Below are 25108 nucleotides of genomic sequence, written 5' to 3'. Positions count from 1 at the left end.
CAAGATTGATTTATTTTGGCCAGAGTTCTTCTGCCTCCTACCACCTGCACTGGGTCAAGGGGGCATCCTAGAACAGAGCTGGTCTTCCTGATGAACTTATCAGGGCGATCGTCCGACTCTTGGGCGATCGTGGCTCAAGAGTTGGGCGTTCGTCTTGTAATCGGAAGGTTGCCGGTTCGAGCCCCGGCTCCGACAGTCTCGGTCATTGTGTCCTTGGGCGAGACACTTCACCCGTTGCCTACTGGTGGTGGTCAGAGGGCCCGGTGGCGCCAGTGTCCGGCAGCCTCGCCTCTGTTAGTGCGGCTACATGTAGCTTGCCATCACCAGTGTGTGAATGTGTGTGTGAATGGGTGGATGATTGTGTATAGTGTAAAGCGCTTTGGGGTCCTTAGGACCAAGTAAAGCGCTATACAAATACAGACCATTTATCCAACCACTTCCTTCCAGCTGTAGATAAGTTGCTGTTCCAACAGACAACACCACAGAAGATGGATGATGCCACCAAAGAGTCAAAAAAGCTCTTCAGGAGCACACCCTGCACTCTAAGAGATCTCAGTTTTCTCAGCAGGTAGTCTGCTCTGACTTTTCCAGTAAAGAGTATCCGCGTTGTGACACCAGTCCAGATTATTGTTCAGGTAGGGGTACACCCAGGTACTTATAAGAGTCCATTATCTCAATGCTAGTTCCCTGGATGTTCACTAGTGTTGGTGTGGTTGATCTGAAACCCATCATCAGCTCCTTGGTTTTCCCTACATTGATCAGTAGATGATTCTGCTGGCACCAGGCCACTGTCTGTACTCTGGGTCATCCTCAACTTTGATGAGGCCTGCTATGGCAGAGTCATTAGAGAACTTTGGTAGATTTCAGCATGAGTAGTTGATGGAGGGGGGAAAGCAGCAAGTAATTATACTGATATTGTTTTGTTTACACTCTTGTGAAAAAAGTGTAAATAATTGTAATAATAGTAATAGTTATAATAATTGTAATCTTTTGTTTTAGTTGTTCATTCAAATCCGCTAAATGAACAGAAACTATTATGAGAATATTTGATGGCTTTTATTTTTGAAAACAAAACCGGAAGTCGTCACAGCTCGTTTCACACACCCTGCGTGCATGTGCCAAGCATCGGCATAAACCTGTAGCTTTAAGAGGAGGGGGCGTGTCTTTTCTAGGGCTGTCCCTTTATTTGAATATACAGTAGTTAAGCGGGGCTGGCGTATGGTTGCGTCGCATGTTTTTCTCTTTTCTGAGAGAAGCACCAGCGTGACGTGGGTTTTTTTATTCGGCGGAAATACTCATGACCTATGTCTCTTTAACATTTGAATGATATCATCCAGCTAGGAAGGCGTCTTCTCCGCCGCATGCAGAAACAGAGCAGTGGAGAGGAACTGCTCGCAACCAGAAATATGGACTTGCACATATTGGACCACAGGCTGAGGGTCACCAGTATATCCAAGAATGGTCTGGTGAATTTCACACACCCACTGATAAAGCTGATATTTCTCCGGAACAGGACACGGTAAGGAGATTCGTTGATCGGGCCAGATGGTCATGTCGCTTTGCTTTACGAAACAGCTTTGGTAATCCAGTACGGATATATGAGATAACCTACAGCGCCTCTTCATTCACTGGGTGGCCGAGCTATTACTGGGCGATTTGCCTGCACATGCTTTGCCTCCATGAATCATTCACAACAGTGCATGTAGATGTAAAGAATTGCAGTAGCTTTTGTTTTTAGACATTCTGTTTTATAGTTGCATTTGCACAAAAATCTGCAGCATTTAAACGGAATTTTTGTGCCCTGCATACCTTTAATACGCGATTCTTCCAGTGGGCACAAAATCAGCTTTAATCAAACTACTTCAGAAGCGTGCAGTACCGTTGTGTATTTTGGTTGGATCCCGTCTCTCCGAAACAAACTTAATACATGACATCCTGCGCTCGAAACCAACGTTCAGCCTGCAAATTTTTCTCATCTCACCCAGGCATTAGTACCAGTTTTCAGCTAATCCCTGGATATCCCTCCATTGTTATGCAATTGTTTATTCTTGCGGCTGGCCCACATATAAACGACCAAAAGAAGAGATCGGCATCTGTCTTCAGACCACCATGATATAGGCCGTGCGGGGTTCAGCTGCAGCTCTCGTGTTGAGTAACAAAGAACCTGTAAACGACTGTCTAGAAAGCGCTTCCCTATGTCATTTCCTTTCTGGATTCTGAAGTCTGTACATCACACCATACTCTGAAAGGTTCTTATGATGTACCTTATTTTGGCTTCCTCTTAAAAAGAGAGCAACGTTTTCATTATTTGGGGCAGATGGGCAGTAAAAGTGCATCCTTACAAGACCATAGAGAAGTTACATCTAACATAAATCCATATGTCAAATGCATCTCTGTACATGCTCGATTGATTTCATCTGTACTTGGTTGAGTATTGGGTAATGGAATAAGTTTGACATGTTCAAACTAGACACACTGTGTCATGATGACTTATTCTACAGTACTGTAGAAAGTAAATAACATGTCTCTGTGAATAATCATAGATGTGTGGGATTTGTGTGAGGAAGGCATTGGGCAACCGGTTAACAAGAAAATCCATATAAATATATAGTTACTTTTAAAAACTCACTTGAAAGGTATAAACATTTTTTGAACAGGTTTAGTGAAGCATTCAGTATATGTTTAAAAAGTAGGCGAAGCACTGAATAAACCAGAAAGGGCATTTTGATCATGCTTTGGAGTTATGTCACCATTGTTTTTCCTGTTTCTTTTTCCATGAGCAAGAGGGATTTTTTATTTTTTCCACCTTTTGGTCAAATACTAGGTGATGCGGAATGGGGAGTGGTGGTGAAGTTTGTTTTTAGTTGCTTGATTTCAATCGGGGAGCAAAAACAAGCCTGATTGCTCCGGGACACTTTTAGCCATCTCCCTTTTTCAGGCCTCTGCTATTCATTTGTGAACAACTCCCTGTGCAAAGCGATTTGAACGCAGCTCTGAGCAGAATTTTAAGGAGGTAATCACATGTGGCATAGTGGATTTTTCTTCAGCGTCCATTCGCGTTGGAGCTTACTATGTCTATAGTGCAGAGGCTAAAAGTAGTGAAAGGAACACTTTTGCCTTGTCTACAAAAAAATATTCATATGACGGAATAAAGTTTGCACTATTAGCTACAATATTACTCTGTAAATGTCAGTGTCATTACCAACTTAAACATAAATGTCAAATACTCTGTTTTGCAGAATATAAAATATCAAAGTTATCAGTGAATTCTCCTAGAATGGCTGAAAAAATGTGCACCTTGAGCTTCTAAGCCATTCTAGTCTTATTAGTATTCTGGTTTTGTCTTTAGTAGTTGTTTACACTTTGTAGGTAGAGTAATAAACAAAGCTCAGCATCAGCTCAATATATTGTTCTTCCTGAATTGTGGATGTAGCCCCGCAGGCTCCACACAGTCCTCCTTTCTTCTCTTTGGCGGCTAACTAACAAGAGCATGGGTTGGAACAATACTTCAGCCGAGCCAGAAACCCGGTTGGGAGTTTTCCACTTGTCTGCTTCAGTGATCCGTCAAGGCTGGGGCTCCCGCTCCTCCTGTTTACAGAGGACTTCCCACACCCCGTACCCACCCGCCTTTATGAAACTGGGGGGGGGAGAGCCCGAGAGAAAACTAGGAATCTTGTTTTCATAAGTTGCTAAGGTAGTAGACAACTTGTCGTGCTGTGATCATAGGACTTGAGTCGCTTGAGGCTCATTCCTCCCCCTTGAGCATAAGTTTTCTGTGTGCTTATCATGTTTTTTCAGCTGGAGCATCAGTTGCAGGCCCAGTGCCGTCACCAGCCCTCACTCCCTAAGTGCTGCTACCACCCGTTGTTTTGTGCAGCTGGATCAAAGTCCAACCTCTTGTGTGCTTGGTTTTCATCTTCCCCACTTGGCCGCTCCCTCGCTACCCGTTGCTTCCTCATCTCTTCTAGTTATTTTCATCTCCTTCTCTCAGTGTTCCTTCTACTTCAACAGAAGCTTATTTTTCCAACCCATGTTACTGGATGCTGTACGAAACATGTTTGGGGCACTGACTTTGCTTTGCCACTGTAGATTCTTTGCCTGAATCTACAGTGGCAAGCCTGCAAATGGATCTGTGCCACTGGTGTCCACCAAGTTATGAACAGCAATAACTCTTTTTGTTGAGCAGATTTATTCTTTGAAGGAAGCTGAAAGAAAATATACTTTTTACTTTTTCTACAACAGTAGACGTCAAATTGGATCTTCCTTTTGACTTCATAAGAGGTCCTTGGCTGTACTGACTGCAGTTCTGCAGTCTTCATGTGACCGCAAAAACAATGCAGTGCAAATGGTTTTCCAGCTTTCTTCTTAGTGCATTATAATGCATAGATGTATAGGTGAAACATCTGTCTTGCATGTACTTTGCAAACAGGAAACCAAATATGCACACTTGTTTCACAGATAGTTCCCTCAAACTGTCAGAATGTTGCTGAGCTGTGGCTTACTTGGATGTACAAAGTCAGTCTTCACCCTCTGCTCCAAACGACACAGCACATTCATTTGTGCACTAAACGTTGCCGTTTTTACTTGCAGGAAAGCTGCTTGACATACACTAGCTGCAGGAAACTGCTTGCTAGGGAAGGTGAGGGGTCAACAGGAAATGAGAGATGTATTGTAACACAATTGGCTGGCTGAGCTTGCTAGCAAAGCCGGTAGTTACTGTTAACAGCATTCTCTCTGCCTCTCTTTGTCTATGTGGCGTGATTGTCCCATTTCATGCCAGGGATTACTTTTTGCTGACTCAGGAGTTAGACTGTCTCTCTCAGGTTTTGGCTGTAGTAGTCTAAGCTGACTGATAAGCAGAGGAAGAGGAATGTATCTTCAGCAACATTGTAAGAATACAGGAAAATCGCACTTCCTTGTTAGGGTTTCAAATGAAACAAAGAGATCTTCGATTTAGAAACTGCTTTTAGGTTCTCCATCACTAAAAATAAAAACACTCGCTAATGAGGCCCCTGCTATAGCCTGACTTCTTTCTGGCAAAACGTGTTTATTATCCCCCATTGTTAATCCACCAGTTATTAGCAGATATCTCCCTTTTAAGGGTATAAGTATTAACTAGTTCTAGCTAAAATCTGGTTCCATAATTGCCAGTCCATCTAAATCATATGCTTTCAAGCTTATCAAATCCTTTCAGTGCTGCTTTTCTGACACTTGCAGAGGAGCACAAAATAATGACATCTGACCTGTGGCAGTGGAATTTGCACACCTGAAGTTTTTTTTTTGTTTGTTTTTTTAGGTCATTGATCAGTTGCTTTGGTCTGCCATTTGCTTTTGTTGTTTTGTTTTTTCAACACAGGACATTAAATAGGGACCAAATATTGACTTTAAAAAATCAGTGTTATGAAGAAGAATCAGTAAAAATATTGGTGTTTAATGAAATTCCAGAAATATCAACCCCTAATCCTTTGTTGCTTTGTATACTCATAGGGCACTTCATTGGGTGTACCTCTTTGTCCCTTTTGCCTTCAGAACTGCTGGAAGCATTCCTCAGATTTGTGTCCATATTGTGACATGATAACATCATACAGTTGCTGCAGATTTGCTAGCTGTACATCCATGATGTGAACTTCCTGTTCTACCACATTCCAGAGCACTCTGTTGCATTGAGATCTGGTGAACGTGGAGGCCATTTGATTACAGTGACCTCAGTTTTCAAGAAACGAGTCTGAAATTATTTGAGCTTTGGTGGTCATAGAAGGATGGACATGATGAGCAACAATATTTAGGTAGGCTGTGGTTTTTAAATGATGTTCAGTTGGTAGTAGAGGGGCCCAAAGGGTGCCAAGAAAACACTCTCCACACCATTACACCAACATCATGAGCCTGAATTGTTGATAAAAGGCAGGATGAATCCATGCTTTCATGTTGTTTACACCAAATTATGCCATTATTTATCCAAAGAACTACCACTCACTGGATATCTTCTTTTTTTTTTTTTTCTGGGAGAGAGCGCTGTGGGAAAATTCCTGTAGATCAGCAGTTTCTGAAATATTCACATTTAAAATCCCATAAATCACCAATCTTATGCTCTGTTTGAACTTGATGACATTGCTAAATACATACACTTACTACCAAATTATTGGCTAATTAGACATTTGTGTTGATTAGCAATTGAAAAGGTGTACCTAATAAAATGGTTGTTAAATATATATGCCAAGATTTGACTCTTCAGTATGAAGTTTCAAGTTTATCTATAGCAGCCTAGAAGACAGTGTTTACTATCACATTGCATTCTGTGAGACAAACATCATCAGCTGAGCTTTGAAGGACAGAGCCAGGCTACCTGTGTTTCCATCCCCAAGTCAAGCTTGACTTCAGAAATGTTTGATTGTAAGTGTTAGAAGCCCTCCAGTCCAGAATGGCACCAGATATGAAACAAAATGACAACAGTTTAAACTCAACACATCAGCAGTGTGAACTGTGGCTGTTTTTCTTTTTAAAGAAGTGCAAATCTTAAGTCTAGCCTGGCCAGTGAAAAACGAAACCCTGCTTTGTTTTGTCAAAGTTCATATTAATGTTTAAGTAGACAATAGACAGAGTTATGCACAGATCAGTTCTATCAGCTTCCCTTTGTATTCTTTACTTGTAGGTTCTTTGAGAACGTACCAGAATGTTGAGTTTTTTTTCCTCTGTCAAACCACACAAAATCCTATTGGCCTAGTGTTTTTTTTTTTTTGTTTGTTTGTTTGTTTGTTTGTTTGTTTGTTTGTTTGTTTGTTTTTTCACAGAGACACCATTCAGTAGGACTGAACATGAGCCACTGAGTCTGCCTTTTTACAACAAATAGCTCAAAGCTTGGTGAAGAGATTACAATAAATTGTCATCAATGTTCTGTCTTGTTTCATACCAGCTGCTCTTTTCTTCAAAAATTGTTAACCCTGTTGGGCTGTATCAGCAGGCAAAACGACACAGTTTTCAAACATTTAATGAAACTCACACTTTTTTTTTTTTTTTTTTAAAAACAAGCTTCAAGAAGACCATAAAGATGTAAACTGTTGCCTATGGTTCATCCAATTGTGAAAAACAGATTTAATTATAGATGTGTATAAACAATCTAGTGACTTTTATAAGCTCACATATCTCCTTTTAAACTGTGCTGCCCAGACATTATTTGAAAGGAGCGTTTGTCAGCCAAAGCAGTGCCCCAGTTTGGTATGTTTCCCCTCCATTTGCTATAGACAATGGAGTGATAGAAGCATAATATAGAGCTTTAGGCTTGTGATAATTAAAGGACATCCAGTCCCGAACCCCATGTACATATTGGTGAAAAATTCCATTTACTTGTTAAAGGAATATATTGAACCTCCTTTTGTTGGTTGCAAATGGCCTTTTTTCCTGTTTCTCTTTCCCCTATTGTCATCTCCTACTTTTCATTTTTTCTAATTTTGTGCCTCCTCTCCTGTTTCAGATGCAAGTTCTTTAGTCTGACTGAGACTCCAGAGAACTACACAGTTGTCCTTGACGAGGAAGGATTCAAAGGTATAATACCCTTGTTCATTTGCATTTCTATTTGGCAGGGGGTTATGTTTCCACATTTTCCACACTGTGTGCAGATATCGATAAATGTGTGCTATGTCTAATCTTTGTAGCATATCTGTTTGTCAGCCAGCCTTATCAGAAGAAAAATAATCTACCAATAATGTAAAAATTTAGGAGAAAAAGAGGCAAAACGCACAGACACGGTCTGATAAACAATGTAAGGAAGCTACTGCCGATTCCAGTAAAAACACGATTTGGAATTAGTATGTATTCTTGAATTGGTCCACAACATAGGGCTGTGTTGTTTTAGCGGTCTAATGTTGCTTCCTTCCTTTCTTGTTCAGCCTCACAGATATCACACGGTAGAATGGTTGTAGACTTAAAACTGTGGAGATACAATGAGAAGAAAACAAGTCTTGTAAACTTAAATTATGTCAGTCGAGCAAAAAAAGTGTTTTTCGTGGCCTCCCAAAGAGCTTATGCAACTTTGCCATACTTCCAGTTTCACAGGAGATGATCTAATTTATCTCTGATATCAGTGAAGGAAAGAAGGACTGACAGTATAAAGCATCACTAAAGTGCTTTAAACTCCCTGCCACATCTTAACAATACATTCATATAGAACTTTATTCTACTCACTTTAAGCACTTTATCAACCCGACAGCCACGGCCAATTTAGATTTACCAGTGAACCTTACATGCACGTCTTTAGGATGTGGAAGGAAGCAGGAGTACCCAGAGGAAAACCCACAAAGGAACCCAGCCAGGGTTCAAACCAGAGACTTTCTTGATGTGAGGCGACAGTGCTAACCACTCCACCACATAAGGCTGTTGTCTTTGTGCAGAGTATAATCTGTTGCATACACGGACAGGTAGTCCATGGACGAGTCGTCGTTTGGTTTGCCTAGATGCCTGCACAGAGCCTCACACTTACCATCTGATGATGAAATGCACAGCACCACATAACCTACAGTGGTCTAATGCAACTTTCCGGGGGAAAAAAGTTCAGCTTATTTTGCTGAACTTAGTAGAAGAAGTAGAATCTTGTGTAAAAAGTAAAATAAATTGTTAGAGCAATTAAAAAAGGAAACGCAGCAATGAACTTTTCCAGACATCACGCAGAGAAGGTGTGTGTGACAGCACCTGCTGCCATCTCTAGTACAAAGTCTTTGTAATGTCAGAACGAGCCCGTGTGAATCTGTGAATAGACCAGTTGTCCAGAGAGTTCAGTGCAAGCGAATGGACGTCATGTGTCCTGCCTCTTACATGCTCTACCTAGGCACCACCTCTCAGCTAAACCATATGAAGTGTTTCAAGTAGTGAAAACAAAATCTCCCATTGTGTTCTACTTGTGAGAAAATCCAACTTTAGACAATGCCTGGACCCGATTATCGCAACATTGTTGAAGTTCATTTGGAAAAACAACTTTCTGATCCCATCCAGTGCTTTTGCTGCCATTTTTGTCTCGTCCTTTAACACAAATGTAGTTGTTAAAGGCATGTACCGCCTCGGGGTTCTCCATTACTCTCCTCTCTTGCTCTCCTTCTGACGGAAAACCTATTTTAAGAGGTTAAAGCTGGTGTAGTGAAGCCGCAAGGGGCTTCCTGTGACAAATTATGGCGACCAGAACATTGCTTCTTTTGAAGGGTATAAAGAAACAGAAAGGGGAATATTCACTGCAGGAGGTAGACAACATTTAGTAATGTTTTACGTTGTGAAGGTTTCCCGAAGTTCAAATCAACGTGCATGTCAAAAAGTATTCATGGATGTGTTTTTGTTTTTTAAATGTTTATAAATAGTTTATGAAAGGTTTGGCATAAAAGATGAAAAGTTACAACATGCAATTCCCAAGCTTGTAACCTGAGTATCTCTGCCTAAGCTGTTATTGCACATGAACTCTGGGCAGTCAAGACATTGTATTCAGTTGCTTTTTGTCACAAAGCAGGTTTATGTAAGAGTGCTGCCTGGGTGAGGCGTGCCCACAGAGTTGCTGTGAATTCTTCTGACATTTAATGTTGCTATTACGTGGGCAGAACGTTGCAAGGACTGAAAGTAAAGACTACTTGGCGTATGATCTAACTGCATTGGATATATGTGATCTTGCATAAAGCTCATTGTGATAATGTTGAGAAAATTTCAGGGGTAGTGTGAATTTGTGAAAAATCTAGACTGTATATAAAAGATGGTTGTAGCCGCCATGAAGGTGGGCTTTTTGTTGTTGTTGTTTTTGTTTTGGTTTTTTTATTCTCACTGTTGAAGCCCTTTGCATGATTGCCTCCACCTTCTTTTTGTTTTTTGCAGGGGGTTGTAATTATATTTGAACAACAGGATGAATTCCTTATGAGCTATCGCTAGTAAGCCTGGATGGGTGCATTGTGCAAACAGATGCCTGCTTTTTAGCATTAAGTAACATAAAAATATATGGAAATACAGTTTTCCACTGGAGCAAACACTTATTAGATTGTCTATTAGACAGCTGATCATACGGCAAGCCATATTAATTTTGATATAAATGCAAAATAGCTTTAGAGAGTAAAACTTTTGGGCTGTAAAAATTGTGTGGGCCCCGCCTCAAGTGGCTACTACAGTTTTCGGCACTTCCACATTAGCCCCAGAGGTTGCCACTACCAGTTAAGTTACAGACATGCGTTGCGAGGGATCATCTATTTTAGCTTTGCCCCATAAAAGCACTGGTAGTAAGTCCCACTCTATGATCAAGCACTTGCTGTAGTGCTGCTCACATCTTATTTCACTGCTGGCCGTTTGCGGTGTAAATAGCGGGGACATGTTAGGTCTCTGTGGCAAAGGAAGAGAGAGCAGGTGGGAGAGAGAAAGTGTGGGTTCAGTGTACAGAGCAGAAAAAGCAACAGGAAGTAATCTTTTAACACCGCCTCGTTTGCAGCCTCACAAAGATACAGATACATCAACAGCAGCAACATTTTAAGAATCCACTTTGCTGCACTTGATCCTAAAGTAGATTAAACTGCTACTGTTTGTGGAACTCATGACTGATCCTCTGAGAAGCTGTGCGGTTGCTCTATTAGAATTTTGAATATTTATCAAATGTAAAATATTTACACAACATGTACGCTCAGTGTGTTTTCAACGGCTATGCTGCCAGCTGCAACTTCTGAAAGTTTTGCACTTTTTTTTTTTTGCAGATTGAGCTTTATGAGAAAATTTGCTTGGTTTCCTATTAGTGTGACAGTGGCATCGTTATTATTTTCTTATAGATAAGTTCTTTTTTTTTTCTTCTTTTTTTTTTTTTGGTAAAACAAAAACATGGCAACAAATGTAAATGGAAGCCACCATGTTGGTAATTTTTAAACAGCATCTAGGCCTCTTAAGTCAAAGCACTTCCACAAAAGTAGGACAGATTTTCTTAAAAAGTGAATTATTAAAATCTGTGGCACCAAGGCAGTCCTGAGTTTTGAAATCTCTGCTTAAAAGTTCCAACACTGCATCCTATCAGTTCATCCCAACCCCAAATTTCTCAATCTACAGAAACCCCCCCTAGACTCGCCATGAAGGGAATACTGAAACATGCAACATTTTCACAGCCTGAGTAGTACATCAGCAGCATTTTAACAGTATTAATATGTAGTTGGGTCCTGCTGGACATTGAAATAAACACTAGCCAAGGGTATTCAATTAATATTAGCCTTTTTTTGTTTTCTTTTTTAATCTATGCATCTTTTTGTTTTTTGCTTACCAATCATCTTTACTCTTATTTCTACCCTTAGAGCTGCGGCCCTCTGAGCACCTCCAGGTAGAGAGCGCCATCTGGCTGCCACTCAACGTGGTCTCTAATGGCAGTGCCTCCAGCAGCTCTCAGGCTGTTGGCGTGACTAAGATTGCCAAGTCGGTCATTGCACCCCTTGCCCAGCAGCATGTCTCTGTTTTCATGCTCTCCACTTATCAGACTGACTTCATCCTGGTAAGCACCATCTATTTAAATCTGCAAACATTTTTTTTATCTATTTTTATTCTGCTTGATTACACTCCAGTCTTATTAGCTTCCACATCGTGTTTAATTAGCCACTCTAAACTATTCACGGTTGTATAATTTGGATCAATTTTTTACATTCTAAATACAATTTTAAATGCATTTTTTTTTTTAAGTCACCCTGCAATTATGCACTGAAACCTTTTGCTACTACTGAGTTTTGCCAGATAAAAGAAGCCTGTGTTTGCATTTTGTCCATTCACCAATTTGGCAGTTAAGGGATTAATCCTCAACAGTGCTGAGGACACTAAAAAGTTACATATTAGATGTGAAAAGTGTGAAGTGGGCACAAATACATAACACCTTGACAGATGTTTGTGTCAGCAAGTATATTAATGTCTCACATGCTGCTTGAGCTCAGGTATTTCCTTAAAGTGAGCGAGTGTAGTATCCTGAAACAGCATGACATTATAGACAAATGAAATGTTTATGGAGGAGGTGTTGCATATGTTTAATCGATAAGCTGTCTTACTAGTGATGTTTATTTTCAACAATTTCTTTGTTGTGTAGGTGAAAGAGAAAGACCTGTCTGTGGTCGTCAGCACACTAGAGGAGGAGTTCAATATCTATAAGGAGGAGGGAGGAGAGTCTGTTCCTGTGCATTGTCAGGATGTTTCCAACGGCCTCCACAAGAACGGCAGAGAAGGTACAGGTCACAGGGCTATTTAGTATGGATTTATTCATTGATCCAATTTGTCTCAGAGGAAGTACGGACATTAAAATGCCAGAGCACCACGTTCACTAAGGCCGGTGTCATCAGGTGACTGTTTTACAGTCCAGGTCACAAATCATTAAACGACAACTGAAGAATGATTTTATCTATGGAAAAGTACTTAAAAGCAGTTTTTTTTTGTTTTTTTCATTCCACAAGCATCTTATTTTAGAAAAGTCTAACACATGCAGTAGTGAGTATGTAACGCTAAGTTATTTAAGGACTAGTTTATGTCAATGGATGAATTTACTGACTGACGCGCAGAAGAAATAGTTCTTTATGGAGCCCAGATGGTGTGAATGATGAGACCAAAAACTGCAATGTCTTGTACCAAAAATATATTGAATAAATAGGGGAAAGGGGAAATGGAACAAAATAATTAACACAACACACAACGTAAATGTCCACAATTAAATAATAAATCAGTGCTGTGATTTTTCTGTGCAAGAGTCCTTTTGCTAAGAGTCCTTTTTTTGGTCCTTTTCTTTTTAAAGTTCACTTTTAAGGTATTCCTCCTTAGGGTCCAGCTTCATACAAGGGGGAAATATGTCCGTAATCCAAAGACGGCTAAGTGGGGGAAAAGAAAGAATGGTCCTACCGGCTCGCCACTTCAATATGAAGAAGATCAATTCAAAGAGGGAAAAAAAAACCTGACCTGTAGGTCAGAAAAATGTCCATTAGCACATCAAGTTCAATTCAGTTTACCGGTAAAAAAAAAATGCTCTTCTGCAAGTCTAGGTAACAATGCAAATCATCATCAATCAATGTAAAACAGTTAAATCATTAATCATCTTGGCTACGTAGCTTAATCTATACATTCCAGTAGCGTTCGCTACAAACAATACAAAAACAACAATAAAGAAAAACAACTGTCTAACAGACAGCATAGCCGAATTCAAGGCAACACATAACAATAATCTTTCAATCGCACTTTGTTTCAAAGTAAGCCCATTAACATGCTTAAGTAAATAAAAGTGTTCAAAAACAGCGGTTTTTGAACCGGAGTTCTGCTTGCGGTGGGAGCGCTGCCGCACAGTCATTTTTTAATCGTGAAAACGATCGGCTGGTTACTGACAACCAAAGGTTGAAAGATATTAAGGACACTTACCGCTGAGTTTAAAGTTTAAAGATGAATTGAGGGGAGAAAACGCTTTGTTTTCCAATACCGCTCTAAATGCCATAAGCTCACAGCCACAGCAGGAGTCGAACCCGGAAGTATCCCTCCACAGCCGGTTTTCAGAGTTGCCGCGACATGGAAGGAGCCAATCAGAAGAGGGACCTCAAATCAGCTGACGTGGGTCATGTGACAGGGAGTAGTTGATATGGGTTACAAGTACACTGCAAATATTGTAGCAGCTTCTGCTGTGAGCGGTCTTGCATTCTCAGACTAACATTTGTGCAACCTTACACAACTCAATTTGAATGTAAGGCAGCCATGTGAGCCCATGCAAAGTCATTATTGATGCAGCCGTGTCAGCGCTGGCATCACTGCTGTTCTTTGATATTTTATAACTCAGCAGTGCTGCCACGATGCTGTACTGAAGAAAGAGAAAATGCTACAGAGAGAAGCGAAGTCATGATTGAAAAGACAGCAACCAACTGGGACTTACAGCGCTGTGCAAAAGCCTTGACTAACCCTCATTTCCTTATATTTTGCTAGGAAAATGTGAAGTATGTGCAGTGATTTATTAAAACATGCACAGTATTTTAGGCAAAAACAGAGTTTGTACAATATGAATGAGCTTGAAGGTCAATATACACGTAGAAGCTGAAAAGCTACCACATTATTATTATTTTTTTACTTTTGTTTTTAACAATAGAAAACAGTAACAGAGTAGATCCATAGATCAACAAAGATCCACTGATAAAAGGATTTTTGTCTTAAAAGACAATTTATTCTCTAGAAAAATCTGAAAAACCTGTGCGCAATGCCCATTTGTAGTAGTTCCAATCCTTCCCATTTTTACGGCTAACACTGTGCTTGTTCTTGCAGCCATTCAGCCTACAGTTCACCCGGTTCTGATCCCAAAGAACCAGTTTTGTGTCATGTCCCTGGATCCCGATACACTGCCGTCCATTGCCACTACACTCATCGATGTTCTCTTTTATTCCAGCAGGTGACGTTTTGTTTTTGTTTTTAATCACTTCACTGCAATACCTGTTTTAAAGCACAAGGTGGCAGCAGAAGACTCAAAGTAGAGTTCAGTTCAGTCAGTTCAGGCTTTTTTTGTTTTTGTTTTATTGATGGTAATATGAATTTATTTCATTTTTTTCTTTGCAGCATTGCTTTGATTGTGTTTATATTACCATTAAAGTGAAAATTTATAAAGTATTTTTATTAATTTTAGGACACGCTTGAAATGAAAAAACACTTGTAGCATATTTTATACTAAATCTAGGCTGATAAAGACTGCTTTTATTCTGCATACATATGTTTGTTTAACATGTTTTCACGTATAATTCTCCTAAAGTAAGACCAACATTTTTATTTATGACTTGCTTTTTTGCTCTGTGCTTGACAACCGTAATAAATGTGTGGCTGATGCAGTTTGTTATTGTGGTGTCCTTATTAAAAATTTAAAAAATGTTACTGTCTTTCTGTCACATTTAATGTGTTTCCTCCTTTTCAGTCCTAAAGAGGACCCCCAGCCAAGTCCAAGCCAGGATTGTGTTAAATTCTTCTCCTTCTCCCTCATCGATGGATACATCTCACTGGTGATGGACACTGAGGCTCAGAGACAGTAAGCAATCTAAATTTCCCACACTCTTAATTTACTTCATGGTTCTTTGCTGGCATCTATGACTTTCTTGCTTACGATGTATGAACAGGTATAACCCCTCAGGTTCTCTGGCACGAGTTATTCCAAAGTTCTGGATTAAATCTTTAAGTCATATGTTTTTGCCACTGAACAGTCAGAGGACTTGAGAGCCGAGGTTATTAAAGTTGAATAAAACTAAAGTAAAGTCAAAACCATTTTAGCTAGCTAAAATAAAAATACACTTAAGAAAATGTTTCAACTAACTAAAATGCTTTTATGAAAATAGAAAAAAGACAAAATAAATAAAAATAGACAGGAATTGACCTTAGTTTTAGTTACTGTCAGTCTGGATAAATCTGCCAACATGGCCTGCCTGAGAAGCCTTTGTGAACATTTATTAGTGCTTGCTGATGTCTTCATGACTCTTAAGTCACCTGCCTTTATAAAGTGTTTGAATTGTTAAATCTATGACTTTCCAAAGTCTTTTAGGATTAAGTTCAGAGGTTTTAGGTTTCATTTTACAAATTGTCTAAATAATTTCATTACAGATCATGAAGGCAAAATATATTTTAGAGCCCTTTAAAAAGAAAAATCCTTATTTTAGTATATTTGTTGTTTAATCTTCGGGTGGCAGCAAGAGCATTCTCTGGCAAGAGACAAAGCTTAGTTCATGGTTCAGTCCCCCACATAAGTAAACCCACATAAGTAAACTCATGCTTGATGAATCCAGACATTTCAAACTGAGTCTTATTCTGGCTTATAAATTGCTCAAGTTGCTTCATGTCTGAAGTACTTTGAGCTGCACATGAATAGGTGCCACATAAAAAGTTTGCTTACTTGAGTGAGTGCACTGAAGGCTGCTTTGAGTTCATAGCAGGTTTTCTGTCTTCTTAATGTCTCAGGCACAACACAGCTCATGTTGTTTGACGCTGCTCTATTTGATCATTTTAATGCAGGCGTTTTAAGCCAAGTGTGGACAATTTAACCTCATTGAGTCCAAAAAAATATGAATATCAAACTGAACAGCAGTTGTTTTGATGTTTTCTCAGCTCACTGCATTGCTGCTTTTGCAGTATTTTATCTGGTGATTGCTACAGGATGTTTTTCCCCGCTACATTTCTGACGTAACAAATCAGCGTTTGATTTGTGTGCTCCAGGTTTCCGGCCGATCTTCTCTTTACCAGCTCTTCCGGGGAGCTGTGGAGAATGGTTCGCATAGGAGGACAACCGCTGGGTTTCGGTACGATATTTTACTCATTCACCAAATGTTTCAAAATCAGCCATATGTGTTATCAAGAGGTAACTCTATGCATTTGGCTGTATCCGTCTTCACTTATCTCGACAACCGCAGATCTAGTCCACTTCCGATTTGGCAGGTAAGTAATTAGGAACTTGGTGATTGGTGGAAGTAAAGACTACTATGCTATCACACTTTCACAGCGACTTGTAGTTTGCCTGTCAGGCAGTTGGATAAATGTAATATAATATAAATTATACCTATGGGAAAAAACCCTGCCTTTAATTGTCCCCAAACGGATGTTTTACTGTGCTGACCAAATTAGCATACCTGATGGTTGAAGCCACTTTTACTTATCAGGTTTTTAAATGCTTAACAGACTTATGATTGATTTGATTTACCATAATCTTTGTCACCAAAAACTTGTTCTGTCAACAGGAGAATGAAATGAGCAGGCAACACTGTGCTCATTAAATTTACAAACAGCTGAACCCTCATTATTATTTTTTATTTCGCTTTATTATGATTGTGCTGCTTATTCTCCTTCTCTCGTTATGTTTCATAGATGAATGTGGTATAGTTGCCCAGATATCGCAGCCTCTCGCCGACAGTGACATCTCTGCCTATTACATAAGCACCTTCAGCTTTGACCATGCTCTGGTGAGTCCAGCATTTTGATCACCTTAAATTATGAACAGTCTCAATCTGACATGTCATGGGTTATGCAAATAAATCGAACAGATCACATTTGTGATTAATAGATAAATACGCCACACAAGCTTAGCAAAAGTATAACGTGTTATGACGCAACTAGGGAAATGTAATGTGTATACTGGAGGTTTAACTTATTCTGTTATTAGACGACAGCATGGAGGTCAAAAGATTAATGTGATTGGGTAACATCCTGAAGAGAAATCGAATCAGCAAATCAGTGGAAATGCAAATCACTTCTTGTCAGAGTTAAGATTAAGATTAAGCATAAAAACAGGATGCAGATGTTTGCCTTTCGAGTTGAAGTCACAAACTTTGTGTTCAGTCAGTCATATATGCTGCTAGTAATTCGATCATATAGATTCAACTAAGTCTATAATGTGAATCGTTATTCAGGCTATGGACCACGATTCCATCTTAAAAGACTATTGTAGGGTCAGATCCCAAACCCTATAGGCTAGGCTGCTACACTTTTTGCTTTGGATGCTTAAAAAAAGTGAAACTTAACTCAGTTTTATATCTCAGTATCATTTTTATTGTCTAAAGACTTCAGGTTTGGATCTGTGTCTTTATGCACAGATAAAAACCAAGTGTTGGTCACATAAATGTCATTCGTGGAAGCATTACTCAGCATGCTTAAACTGGTTGACTCACTTAAAGGATATTTTGTGCAGTATATTTTTGGATATTTAACATTTAAGTGAAATTTATAGAGGTAAGTCCTATATTACACTCTCAAAGCAAGTTTGTTTTTCTTTCCTCCACAGTTTATTTTAAATTCAATGTACCGGTACATGTAAGGTTACCTGTCCCTTACTCAGTCTGCCGTATTAGCCTCCACACACCTGAACCTTACCAAGATGAAGGTGATGGTAGCTAAATTGACTCCAAATACGATGCTGAAACTCTGTACTTTCCATGTGGTTTGATAGCACATCAAAATTTGACGTGTCTTCAAAGGTTCATTTTGATATGCACATTATCGTGCCTGTCAAAAATCGGTTGCATTGAAATTGTGTATGTGCCAGCTTGGTAAGCAAGTTATCTGCATTATCTTGAAAATTACTAAGAAAGCTTTATCTGGCTCATTTGTTGCCATTTCCGAGAAACCTGCCTGTGAATCAACAAAACCAAGTTTCCCCTCTACATTTAGGCAAGAAATGCTTTTTCTCATGGTGTCTGTAAAGTGAGTAGAGAGATCTGAGGTAAACCACGTATGATATTGCATTTCTCTACTGCAATATTAGACTTCTTATCTGCAGCTATAATCCAAATAAAAAAAGTAGCTGTCTTGTATAAAATGTAAATGAAATGATTTGAAAACCTTAAGAATCTTTGAGAACAGTACAATAATATAATAATAAAATTATACACCAATGCAGCGCCCGGGGAGCAGTGTGTAGGGACGGTACCTTGCTCAAGGGTACCTCAGGGTAGCCGTTCAGTGGAGTCGAACCCCCGACCTTCCGATCATGGGGCAACCACTCTACCTACTGAGCTATCCCTGCCCCTTGTGTGACAACAAAGTGTTGTTTTTAATTTAATGAAATATGGTGAAAGGCCAAATATCAAACAACTAGTTAAATTGATTAGTAACATGACTGGGTATTTAAAAACTAAATACATAAACTGACTCAGTCTTTCCAGACTAAAGATGTGGAGAGGCCCCCTACTCTGTAGAAGACTGCATAGGTGAATAATTCACCAATGAAATAAATAGTTCTCAACTATTTATTTTAGTTAAAATCCTTAAAAATAAAGGTATTGAAGAGGTGCAATCTTTGGGTGCTTAAGCAGCACAGCAATTAAAACCGACAAGATCTGGTTCTGGAAACCAGGACGTCGGGGATGGGCAACTCCAGGCTTCAAGGGCCGCTGTCCTACAGGTTTTAGATGTGCCCTTGATCCAAGACAGCTGATTTTAAATGGCTAAATTACCTCCTCAACATGTCTCGAAGTTCTCCAGAGGCCTGGTAATGAACTAATCATTTGATTCAGGTGTGTTGACCCAGGGTGATGACTAATACCTGCCGGACACAGGCCTTTGGGACCTGGAGTTACCCACCCCTGCAATACATGGATTAGAAAAATGTAAAAAAAAAAAAAAAAAAAATCTCATACCTCCCACAAACACAGGATCAAATTTAAAGAATGGCAAAGAAAAATGCAGCGATCTTGAGCTAATTTTCATTTAGACACGTTGTCTAAGGAGCTTGGAAAGAAAAGTGTCCGGACTTCTTTAAGTTGCTTGAAGTTTCACCTCTCATCCGAGAAGCTTCTTCAGTTCAAAAGGGTCAACTATGCGAGTGTACACCCCCCCCCCCCCCCCCCCCCCCCCCCCCCCCCCCAAACAGGCACAATCGACGTCCTAATGATCCTCTACCTAATCACATGAGCCAAGGTGTGAAAACTGGTGTAGGTCATAGTCAGTCAAGGCTTCGCGCAAACTCATTTTGAAACTAGTGTGTGGTCCGTGTGTGTGGGCTTCCAGTAAACTTCAGGGTTGACGTTTCCATTCTCTTCAATGCCCGCGGCACAGTCCAGGAATGGCAAACAAAAACAACAACAACAAACTTTTATTTATAGAGCACATTTAAAAACCAGCGGTATACCAAAGTGCTTAACATAAGAGACAGAGAAGTAACACGAATATTATAAGGCCTTAGCAAAGTATCAAATATACCCACAGGTCAATGCCACTAATACACAGGGGTAATATAAAATGCATATCAAAATAAAAACATAATAAAAGCACAAGCCATAAAAAAAATATGTATAAGGAAAAATAGAGTAAGTCTAAGAGTCAGGTGCGAGCATTAACAAGCAGGAAAGGCGAGATTAAAAAAAAAATAGGTTTTTAACCGTGATTTAAAAGATTGGATGGAATTGGGCGCCCGGATCACAATCGGAAGGTTATTCCACAACTCTGGTGCAGCCAGGGCAAAGGCCCGGTCACCTCTAGACTTCAGCCGAGATCTAGGCTGCACCATCTTAATGCTCTGGCAGGAACATACGATTTAAGGAGTTCCTTAAGGTAGCTCGGTGCTGTGTTGTTGGTAATTTTAAATGTAAGCAGCAGTATTTTAAATTGGATGCGGTATTTTATGGGTAGCCAATGCAGGTCAGCTACAGTTATCCTTTGTCTTCCCTGGTGACCTTTATGTTTTTATCCACAGTGTTTATATGAGCAGTGAAGGATTCAACTTCTTGGGTTTTGAAGAAGACACTTTACAATCCCTTTATTCTGTTCTTATTTATGGTATGATTTATACAGTGTCCCATCTCTTTATGAAACAGGGTTATAAATTTTAAATATTTGTACAATGTTTCAATATAACATGGATGGGTGTATGGATGACGGGAGTAATAACCAAAGTCTTAGTCACGGAACACTATTGCTTTCTGTTCTGTCACTGCAATCAGGTGCTATCTTTACTCGTGAACCATAACCACACTGTTCTGTTAATAGCAAAGTCTTGCAACTTTAAGAGAAAAAAAGTAACAAAAAAGTAACAAAAAACACTTCCTGTGACGTCACAATGACGTGTGCACTTCTGAGAAATTCTTTGCATTAGTAGATAATTGCAATCCTGGAATATTTTTCTGCTATGTCATCCAGTTGTAGTATTTGAGATGTATTTCTTGCCAATGGGCACCCGCAAACAGAGGGTGTTTTGATGGGGAGTGGGGTAATGCCATCGTTACATTTTTTTTATTTTAAGAAATTTTTTTTTTAAGAATTTTTTTTTTTTTTTTTACACTGATGAAAAGGATTGAAAGTCATGTTAAACAACACAGCAAGAGGTGCAGTGACTCTTTCACATTACTGTAGAGCAAAATCATTTTAATTCAACCACACTGGAGGGTTTTCGAACAGGAGTGACCCGTTTAACGTCAAGCCAAAGTATCTGGTCATATTTAAGACTTTAGTAGGCCACTCCAAAGCCATTCAGAGTGGAGGTCCTGGTGCCTTTCAGATAGTTGTGTTCCTGCATGATTATCATTATGTATTATTAGCATTATCCCCTAATAAAGGAAATCATTTAAAACTGCACTTTGGATTTACTTGCGTTATTTTTGCATAATGTTGAAATGTGATTGAATCTGAAACAAGTGTGACAAATATCCAAAAACAATTAATCAGAGGGGTGTTTTCAAAGCACTGTACGTCAGTAGTCCGTGTGAAAGAACATGTGCATATGAGATGGTGGTAGGTCAGCACCTTTCAGTGAATTTATCACAGTCATTTTATCTTTAACTAAAGTAGATGGGCCAGTAAATGTCAATTGATTTCATGGAAGTTAATCATTGTGTAAGCTCAATGTTTTGGTATTAGGAACTGTAACTTTACTGTTTTGGTTGATTCTTAGCACTGTGATTAACCTTGTCTGCATCCATATTAGGCTAATTTAACTGTAATAAAACAGTTGTTACACTACCTGCCCAGCAGAAAACACTGTACAAAGTGAGTCCAGATTTTTTTTTTTTTTTTAAATGAGATAACAGAAGCAACCACAGTATTTCCATCATGTCAGCTTTATAAGATTATAACACAATAAAGCTGTTCTTTAAGTTGCCAAGCAATAAATGTAATAATACGTATTTAAATTTTTTTTTCTAGGTCCCTGAAGAGGACATAGTCAGTGTGACAGACATGCTTCAGCACCAGAGGAACGAACCAGCCACCAGCTGATTTCTGAAGGACTGATAGTTCTTGATGATCTTGGCTCTTTATGTCCTCTTGCTCCAGTTCTAACAGCTAGAGGTGTCAGGCCAGCAGAGAAGGAGACTAACTCTGTGCCTAGATTAAGACTGCATTGCCAGAAGTATTAACTACTACAAATTTGCCATGAACACCGCAAGCGCTTTTCTGTGGTGCGTGCACACAGTTTGTATGCGAGGCCTCCTGTTATACCTGTCGAGGCAGGATGCACAGGATGAGCCTTAGGGGGTCCTCAAGCTGACAAATGCACATCACAGTACACAAACACTTGAAAACGGACACAACCACACTTTAGCATTCAGTTTCACAAGCTGAAAGTTGGGCTTGAGCGTGTATAATAGACATGTATGGTCAGAAGATGAATTGTTTTGCAGCATAGACCAGAATACACTCAACACACATCTTAGTCTTCCAGTGTGGTGTTATATTATAATATCATGTCAAAGCAACAGTTGTTTTGTTTGTGAGGGAATTTTTTTTCTTCTTTTTTCATTTAAAGACCATTTGCAAGTATTGCTGTTTTCATTTGTGTTCAACTGGAAGTGTGTAGCTTGAAACGCAACGCGGTGACAAACAATCGTTTGTAATTATCATGCAAAAAATTTTTGGTTTTGACAACAGAGCTCACTTGTTCTGGTTTGAGAAGAAATATGTTGATTCTTGTGTCAAAACTACCACAATCTCTGTAGGGGGCGACCATTTCTCCTTTTTTAAATAAATAAATAAATAATGGGTCAGCATTTCTTAACCTGAGGTCAATAACACTATGTCTTATTTTTTGTTTTTTTTGTTTTTTTTGCACAATAAACTTTGTATCTAGCTATTATCACTTAGATCGTTTTTCGGTGGTACAAATGCATTTTATACAATTTGAAGTAAAATTCTTTTTGTGCTGCTTCAGTTAATAAAAGTTCTTTAAAATAAGTTCCATGTTGGCTTTGGTGTAAGTCATTCCAACAAGTACTGACAACAAATGTTGCTGTCATTTGTCCTACATGATGCAACTGGGCCTGTATTAAGTAGCTTTGATAATAGTTATTTATGGGAGGGGGGTTTCTTTTTGAAGAAACGGTTGAGACAGCTGAGAGGCGAAATGTGGTGTTCTTTTGGTTTTCATTTTAAGAGTATTAACAAACCTAAACCAACACACTAAAAAGTTCTTCCCAACTGGAGGTGCAGTAGGGCTCAGATCAGTGATATTCCTGTTGTGGCTGTAACAGGAGCAATTACCTATTAAGCACATTTGTTGAAGATTTTCTTAAGTTCAACCCAAATCAACATTGAACAGGCTATTGGGCAAAAATCCTGACTGTTTACCTGCAGGAATTTGGTGTTTAAATGCTCATCGCTGAGTTTAAATTCCAAAGATGAAACCAAAGCATAGCTTGTGCGTATTTGAATAAACAATAATATTTATTAAACTGATTGTTGTCCAAAGGTGACATTTAAAAGACAAAGTGGAGGTCCCAGAATGGATCCTTAAGAAATAAAAGAAGGCTGATCTGTAGATCTCCAAGCAAAAGGGTAAAAAAAAAGAAAGCGAGAGAGAGTCTGTTGCAGGTTTGCTCTGATCATTTTTGTTAATCACTGACTGAACTATACACCTACTTTACTGTTTTTGTAAGAAAAGTTGAAGAAAATGCGACAAAAGAAACATAACAATTTTGCTTAAGACAGCTTTTGAGCTTCTTCTACACCTCTTCTTTAAGGTTTTTCTTTTTCTCTGTAAGAGATTTTAACACCAGCAACACCAGCAGCAACATAGCCGCAAACACAGCACCATGCTTTTCTGCGAAAGCAGGCTAAGTCTATTTTTGTCTGACAGGTTGGCGTCTGCATGACGTCTTAAAGCTTCAGTCATAAAGGGAAATTTGTGGTTGGAAGTTACATAAAACCATGATGGGCAGGTAATATCGGAAAAACATAAGAGACAAATACGATTTTCTTTTTACTTGACATATACTGGATGCAGTTAATGTCCTTAATAAGACATAAATTAAAAAAAAAATTTTATCAAACCTATTTACACAATATTTCCCTACCTTTCTGACTTGTGTCCCCTTTAAACAGAAGTGGGTACTAATGAGTCTTTGTCAAAGTTTTAATATATTATTTTAATTAAATGGGATTTTCTTTTTCCTGTGTTAACTTTCAAATGGTTTATTGTTGAGCGTTATCCATGTTATCCAACTTCTGTTTAAAAACCTGGCCTATATAATGCAAGCCACATCGCATGCAGATGGAATGTTTTTCATGCTCTGATATATTTTGAGGATTTTAGTTATCTGAGGTCTATCTGACCATGGTCACACCTCTTATGAAATCATATGATCCAATAATATGTCATAATGTGAGTGATGTTAAAAAAAAATTTGTCATGGAATTCCTTTGTATGAGGTGAATGTGGGTGTACCTAAAATGTAATTTAAGCTGGCCTACCAAAGCAAAGTTGCATGTTGCTGTTTTGTATGGTTTATCACGGACCACTGAGGATAAGAGTTAGTACTGCTACTATGGGTTCTAAACTCAATAGATCTCTCCTGCACTATGGTAAATATATATTTTTATTATTATTTAACAAACACAAATTTGATATGGTTAGGCCATTTGATCAACAAATACAACTGATACTACATAGTTTCATCATTACATCAGGAAGCCTCATATACTACTCGTTTAATCTGGTTGCATTATTTTGGTAATTTTACAATTTCTTGTTTAAGAGAACATTGTCCAATTCCATTTGTTTTTGTTTTTCTTCAGCAATCCTCTTGATCTTCCTGGAAGTTCAGTGGAGTCCTGTGTTTTCTGCTCCGATTTGTCCATCTAATAACTCCTGTGATCATTTGAAGAGAACCAATGACCTTGCCAAGTTATTCGAATTCGAAGCAACTGAGCTACTGAATTTATCTGTAAGTACCATCTAGTTAATCTGCTGTCATATACTCTTTGCATGATTGCTGTAACTATACACAGGACATTCTGTAGACTTTACCTAACTGCTGCAAAATTGATCCAAATCTTATATGTCATATTTAATCTCAATCATCTTCCAGAGTTTAGTCTTGATTTTTCACCTCATGTCTGTCCTCAGAGAAAGCCTGTTTAAAATGGTTTTAAACTCTAGAGTTTACTTCATGTAATATTTAAAACGCGTCTGTCGAAAATGTTTAAAATGCTCACTGATGTATAGTGGATGTTTGCATGAACAGATGTAGTCAGTAAGAGCTTAAGTAGCCAATACATAACGGTACTCTCAAAGGCCCCTCAGTGTAAATGCCTAGTGTCTTACTTGTGTGCTTTTAATCTAAACTACTAGTGCAAGAACCTGCTGGGGTTGCAACTTATGGAAGTATATAAATATAAATCTTAAATTAGTAATGCTGAATGACATGAATCCGTCATGTCTCTTTGAATCTGC

General features: G+C 38.9%; 1 protein-coding gene across 1 annotated transcript; it reads left to right on the top strand.

Annotated features, from left to right (window-relative positions):
* The first annotated feature begins 1174 nt into the window (after window positions 1-1174).
* castor1 (cytosolic arginine sensor for mTORC1 subunit 1) lies at window positions 1175-22611 on the top strand. Its single transcript, XM_004566701.5, has 9 exons — window positions 1175-1519; window positions 7469-7539; window positions 11283-11476; window positions 12056-12191; window positions 14251-14374; window positions 14888-14998; window positions 16174-16256; window positions 16819-16913; window positions 21586-22611. Exons 1-9 carry the CDS (start codon window positions 1362-1364, stop codon window positions 21655-21657), a joined length of 1044 nt encoding a protein of 347 aa, XP_004566758.1. The 5' UTR covers window positions 1175-1361; the 3' UTR covers window positions 21658-22611.
* Window positions 22612-25108: the final 2497 nt, after the last annotated feature.

The sequence above is a fragment of the Maylandia zebra genome, linkage group LG12, assembly GCF_041146795.1.
Source record: "Maylandia zebra isolate NMK-2024a linkage group LG12, Mzebra_GT3a, whole genome shotgun sequence".
Lineage (NCBI taxonomy): Eukaryota > Metazoa > Chordata > Actinopteri > Cichliformes > Cichlidae > Maylandia > Maylandia zebra.
Note: the sequence above shows the minus strand (reverse complement) of the source record. Positions and strands in the feature narration are given on the sequence as shown.

Coding starts and splice junctions, on each gene's coding strand:
- castor1 (XM_004566701.5), top strand. CDS start 1,362: ATGCAGAAACAGAGCAGTGGAGAGGAACTGCTCGCAACCAGAAATATG. Junction 1,520..7,468: donor TTTCTCCGGAACAGGACACG/GTAAGGAGATTC, acceptor CTCCTGTTTCAG/ATGCAAGTTCTTTAGTCTGA. Junction 7,540..11,282: donor TGACGAGGAAGGATTCAAAG/GTATAATACCCT, acceptor TTCTACCCTTAG/AGCTGCGGCCCTCTGAGCAC.